Source organism: Brassica napus, chromosome A8 (assembly GCF_020379485.1).
Source record: "Brassica napus cultivar Da-Ae chromosome A8, Da-Ae, whole genome shotgun sequence".
Lineage (NCBI taxonomy): Eukaryota > Viridiplantae > Streptophyta > Magnoliopsida > Brassicales > Brassicaceae > Brassica > Brassica napus.
This window is the reverse complement of record NC_063441.1, coordinates 17,054,184-17,060,183: the sequence shown is the minus strand read 5'-3', so window position 1 is coordinate 17,060,183 and position 6,000 is coordinate 17,054,184. Positions and strand designations below refer to the sequence as shown.

Sequence of the window (6,000 nt, the reverse complement as noted above, 5' to 3'; positions counted from 1 at the left end):
TTTTCAAGAAATGATATTTTATTTATTGAATGAAAGTTGAAATGAACACAAGTACTTGACAAAGTCTGATCACACAAAGGGACTCGGTTGAATGTCAAACAGTATCATCTTTCAACCATTTTATTGTCCTTAAGAATCATAATAAGCTGAAATAAACTCAATCCTCTTTGGATTCTTTAACCGTCTTGGGACGTCTTTGGGCAAGTGTTCTCTTCGTGCTCTCGAGCACACCAAAGAAGATTGAACCACCAATACCTATCCACAACACTCTTGGCCCAATACCCTAATCGTGGTGCAATGATTAGCGTTTTTGTAGTAACTAAAAGAAGCTCTGCTCAACTTATGATAAAGAGTTTCAAAGATTGAAACTGTAAGTAAACTAGTGTGTGTGTGTGGTGTAAGTACCTTTAAGAGAGCAGAAGCTCCTTCCTCTTTGACAATTGTTTGAACACAGTCAACTATTCCTTGATATTGTTTGGCTGATCCCTGAGAAGAAGAAGAAAGAAGATTGGAACTTGGAGAGACTTTTTAAGATGTGATAAAACTATTACTACCTGAACCATTAATCTTGTCTTGATAACATCAAGCGGAGTGGTAACTGCTCCTGTCAGAGCACCTGCATAAACCAAGTTTATACTTAATAATCACACACTGTCACTAACTGGTTCCTCTGTAATAACAAGTTGTTAAGATACAAAGCAACGTTTTGATTATAATGGACCAGACAGAGTCTTCTTTCAGTTCAGTCAATTAAACCTAACTAACTGTCTCAGGTCAGATTATGGGGAAATTTGCAACATCTACCAAAACTTAATGGATCCGGAAGTTTTGTATTTAAAAGCGTTCACGAACCAGCAAATGCACCAATTAGAGCGTTCTCAGGATCATTAAGCTCTCTACGCGCCTAGCCAAAACAAAACAAAAGTTGAGCAAAGTTTAAATCTCAGGCCAAAATATTATTCAGTTACTGTATTTTTGATTATTTTTTGGCCAAGAAAGCTTACTGCTTTTTTATACCCCAAGCAGAGCTGCTCATATATGCAGAACTGAATAGCATCAAACGGCAAGTCTCTTAATAGGAAGGATCGGTATCCCTAGAAAGAAAAATGAAATAAGTTACCACACAGAAAAAAAATAACAGACTAAAAGGAAGAGATTAAGCAAAAGGTGTTAGTGTTACTAACTGCATAGAGACCCTTAAAGCCCTCTTGTGATGCAATAACTCGAACAGCGTTGGGAGCTGAAGCAAACTGACCAGTCTGCATTCTCTGCTTCACAACCTAAAACAACACACACATTGAAAATGTCACTTGAGGAGGAGGATTCTAGGATTAGAGAGGAAGTTTTTTACCTCTGTAGGTACTCGAATAAGAGAGGCAGCAAGTCCACCGATTGCCCCTGCAGTCTGTGGAATTTGATACAATGGACAAGATTATTGTTCTTCACTCTCAAAATACAAGGAACAAATTCAATGATCTAGCTAAAAAAAAACCTCTCACCAGGTGAGCAACTGCGCTTAAATGATCAGGTAAGGTCTTCAGCAGTTTCTGCTTTGTGGGTTCGTAAACTCCAACGAACAAAGCCGAAGCCCTTCATAGAAACAGAACAAGGATACAATTTTGTCAAAAACTCATCATTTGTAGGTACTAGAAAGTTGATTTTTTTATATCAACAAAATAGGAACACTATGGATGAGAGCACTTACGGTAAGACACCAGCGATATTTCCAGCTAATCCTGAATATAGACCCTTCAACACAATCTTCCCACCTCCACGAGCTGCCTACATCATAAAGGTAAAAAATAATTTAGGAACTAAAGTTCAACATTTTCTTTTTTCCAAACAGTTAAAACTCAATCCAAACGAAGAAATGAACTTTGTTTGACGTGCCTGAAGTCTAGTCTTTATAGTATCAATAGGGTACAAAGCTGTTTCAACTACAACTCCAGCTGTACCTCCTGCTATAAACCCCTCTGCATCATCAAATAACATAAGAAAAGTAAACATCTTCAGATCCAAAGACTGCATCTTTACATTGAAATCATTAAAAATTACGAACCAAAAGAGATACACTACAAAGTGGTTCCATACCAAAGAGAGTGCGGAAGAAATCAAAAGGGTTTTCGTTTTCGTTTTGTGTACTGACTGAAGCAAAGCCTTTGCTCTTTTTGATCTGTGGAATCTGCACTAATCTATTCGAAACATCTGCCAAAAACCCATTTAAGTAAATATCACAACACATTCTCTCCTTCAATTGAGTCAAAACATATAAATAAATAATTAGAAAAAAAGAGAGACATCTCTTTTTTTTTTTATTACCGGGAGCACTGGCTGAAGAGCTCTTCACATCAACAGAGAGTGTAAGAGGAGCCATCAGAAGCTTCTCTGACCTAATTTCACCAAATTCAATTTCATTACACGCAAAACCAATCCCAAACTATTCAACCAAAGTGAAGAAACATACAAATACAATACAACACAAACAAATATATAGAGAGATAACGAGTAAACGTAGTCAATGCTATAGAGACCAGATTAGAGGATAGAAAGTATAGTTACCAGAGGATGAGTAGGTAGAGTAGCGAGAGGAGCAGGTGGAGATAGAGCAGAGAGTTCACTTTCTTCGGCTTTTTCGATGTCTGATTAAAAGCGTCGCTCTTCACATTTATGGGCCTTAAAGGACCCACTAAGCCCATAAAGAAGTAATGGGCCATTACTGTAAAAGCCCGTCACCGATTTCTCGTTGAAGTTGTGTATACGTTAATTAATTATATAAAATATATAATTTATAAAAATATATATTATGAAAATTCATGATATTAGATACATCTCTTTTAACTACCAGTCATGATTTTTAACGTAATATTGTACATTTCAATTATCAAACATAATAATTATAAAACAACTATTAACAAGGACGGCTCAAAATTGTTACGCCTTAGGACAAAAAAATGTTACCCTTTAAAATTTATATATAGATAATGTTTAAAATGTTTTTAAAATTTAATCAGTAATATTTTGTATATTTATAATGAAAATAAAACGATATACATATCAAATAATTTTAGGCCCTTTTCAATAATATTTATTTTATATATATATAAATATATAGATTTATAGAAAAATTGAATCTCTTAATTATTATTTTACGGAGGCACGGGCTTGGACCTGAGACGGTTGAACTGCTTGTCCCTTTCTGAGCCGGTCCTGACTATTAACCAATCTTGAAACACCATTACCTTGTTATTTTTATACAAGTTTTGAGAGCTTCTAAAACATCTATTTTAAGCATTCATTATTTCAATTTTTAAGTAGAGCATCTTTTCTTAAATGTGACTTTAAGACCGTGCTTCATGTGAAAAATAAAACCAGGAAGTGGCTCCATCTTGTGTCCCTTGTTGTATCTCATCTCTCTTAGCTGATATATATTTTGCACAAACACGATCAATTATTGCATCAGCTTCTACCATCTTCTTCTCTGGTCCAAACCCTATCCACTTTTGGAGGTTCCACATGAATCTTAGTGTAAAATGCCTATACACAATCGCTTCCGCAACATCGTCTAATGCTTTAACGAACTCATTTTCATGCATGTCAATGGAGAGAGATCTAGGATCAGACCCAGTTATCGTAACTAAGGTAGTGTCGAACGTGAATCTCCGGAACACATCTTGTAAGTCCACGACCGTTCCTGCCTCTGAAAAATGATTGAAAAGAGGCAATAACACGTCCTTGAGCTTGCTTGTTGTGACGCTCATTGAATCCTTTTGAAACCCTTGATGATGGAGTAGGGCCTGATAACACTTCTTCAGCTTGCTAGCTCGCTCGGCGTCTGAGTTGATTATCCCGTCTCCGTAAACTTCAAAGATCTCTTGGAACTCTGCACCTTTGATATAGTTGGAGAAGTTTGAGCTCACTATATGCTGAATATTAGCTGGATCGACTGTGATTAATACATTCTTCCCAGCAAACCATGGACCCTTGAATGGGAACGTCATGTTAGAGTTCTCGAGAACCTCAACGCTGTCGTTTATCCGGTGGATCCTCACAAGCAAACCTGGAGTCATCCCATAGAAGGGCCAGTTCCAGGGGTAGCTTTGAAGGGTTTTCTTGATGTGCAAGAAATCAAAGGGTTTCTTGTTGAGAAAATAATTGACGATAAGAAAGCAAAACAAAGCTAGGAATGCTTCAAATAAACCGATCGAAGCCATTAACTAGAGATGTTTGATTTTGTGCAGAGAAGAGAGCATAAGAAGGAAGTTGAATTATAAACATATGATATATAAATAGAGGATTTACCATTTAATTCATACTGGAGATATGTCCGGAAATAGCGTGTCTGTATTTCAATAACCATATGCCGATAATTTGATTTAACAATTATCGTAAGAAGGAGCTGAATTGTCGAGTGATCTATCCTACATGCAAAAATCACGTTAAAAGCATCCAGCGCAAAGACATAAGTTAAATATTTCTTGACGAGTAAGTTATTTAAAGGGAAATTGTCAATAATAGCACATTTTGAGTTTTTGTCTCAAAAATAGCAATAAAAGGAGAAAGTCACAAAAATGACACTCATTAAATGGTAAAATATTCATAATATTCTTGGTTTAAAATTAAATAAACAAATAAAAATAAATAAAATAAAAATAAAAAAAATTCCAGATTATATATTTTCAGATTCGAAATTTTTTATAATTTTTTTAAAACTTTTTTTAAATTTTTTTTTAAATTTTTTTTTTTTTCAAATTTTCTTTTTATAATTCAAAAATACTTTTTGAAACTGTTTTTATATTTTTATTTTTAATTTTTTTGGTTTTATTTTTTATTTTATAAAATTTTAAATCCTAATTCCAAAATTCCACCCCTTAACTCTAGACTCTAAGTCTAAGGTTTGGATTAATTAACCCAAGAGGTATAAGTGTATATTTACTTTTTTAATGAAACTTATTTTTGTGACTTTGAGCCTTGAGTAATAGTTTGAGAACAAAAACTTGGTTTGTGAACAAAAAATTGCTTTGATGCTATCCTAGTTTTTTTCTCTTATTTAAATGAGAGTTTCTTGATGATGAAGCAGATTGGATGGATGAAGATATCTCTTGGTAAGAAAGTAATACAAGAGGTTATGTCTTTACGAGGAGCTAGCAAAATTGAACTGTTTTTAGTTTCTTTGTCGACAGTTTAGCATGGTTAAGAGATTTCCTTGTATGACCATATATTTGACGTGAAAGTGGTATATTTGCCAATCTCTATTTATTATTAATTTAAAAATTAAGAATATTTCTATAATGTATTATTTAAAAATTCACTTTCACTTAATTCTCACACAATTCAAAAATAAAATTTAATTAACAGTTAATACAGTTTTAACTAAATTAGAGCAAAATTTATTATTTAATTAAGAAAACTTAACGCTATTCACTATATCAAAATAATAATAATTAAACCGATCTAAATTATTATAACTAAAATGACATGTATAATAAAATAAAATCTTAATAATATTTTACAGAATTTCTAATTATTTTATACTTAGAAATAACAAAATAATTTGATTTTATTGTGTAGAATATAGTTCACTTTATATATTCCTAATGCATACAGTTTTTTTTATAAAATAACATTTCAGCGTCCATTTATACATGATAAAAAAATGGTTGTCAAAAACAAAATACATGATAAAAAATTTCATCAAATCACAAAGTACCAAGCTTCCAAAGACCAGGGAGGCAAGTACACTTCAATACATTTGTACCTTATTAACTACTAAACTATTTCCCATATATTATTGGAACAACTCTACGTACCGTACGTTAACATACACGATTCAAAAAAGTTCTCAAACAAACTCTACGTACCATTAACATTTCAAGCTGAACATCTCTTATTAAGTGTGACTTTAACCCCATGCTTCATGTGAAGAGTAAGACCAGGAAGTGGCTCGATTTTGTGTCCTTTAACTACCTCGATGTCATAGTATTGTAATATCTCCACCAGTAT

General features: G+C 33.3%; 2 protein-coding genes across 2 annotated transcripts; both read right to left on the bottom strand.

The window, feature by feature from the left end:
• Positions 1–2,729, bottom strand: LOC106361507 (S-adenosylmethionine carrier 1, chloroplastic/mitochondrial-like). The gene is made up of 13 exons (XM_013801257.3): positions 2,560–2,729; positions 2,320–2,390; positions 2,092–2,205; positions 1,891–1,973; positions 1,706–1,782; positions 1,500–1,590; positions 1,352–1,405; positions 1,185–1,280; positions 1,005–1,094; positions 853–904; positions 555–616; positions 406–486; positions 1–283 (listed from the first exon to the last, which is right to left on the bottom strand). Exons 1-13 carry the CDS (start codon positions 2,712–2,714, stop codon positions 158–160), a joined length of 1,152 nt encoding a protein of 383 aa, XP_013656711.2. The 5' UTR covers positions 2,715–2,729; the 3' UTR covers positions 1–157.
• A 496-nt stretch (positions 2,730–3,225) lies between these two features.
• On the bottom strand, positions 3,226–4,610 carry LOC106359105 (alkane hydroxylase MAH1-like). The gene has a single exon (XM_013798858.3). It carries the CDS (start codon positions 4,209–4,211, stop codon positions 3,339–3,341), a length of 873 nt encoding a protein of 290 aa, XP_013654312.2. The 5' UTR covers positions 4,212–4,610; the 3' UTR covers positions 3,226–3,338.
• Positions 4,611–6,000: the final 1,390 nt, after the last annotated feature.

Excerpts from the sequence above, each read along its gene's own strand:
- LOC106361507 (XM_013801257.3), bottom strand. The coding sequence starts at position 2,714 with ATGGCCCATTACTTCTTTATGGGCTTAGTGGGTCCTTTAAGGCCCATA. Across the intron at positions 1,974-2,091 it reads TTTCTTCCGCACTCTCTTTG|AGGGGTTTATAGCAGGAGGT; the intron begins GTATGGAACCAC and ends TTGATGATGCAG. Across the intron at positions 1,095-1,184 it reads GCTTTAAGGGTCTCTATGCA|GGATACCGATCCTTCCTATT; the intron begins GTTAGTAACACT and ends TTTTCTTTCTAG.
- LOC106359105 (XM_013798858.3), bottom strand. The coding sequence starts at position 4,211 with ATGGCTTCGATCGGTTTATTTGAAGCATTCCTAGCTTTGTTTTGCTTT.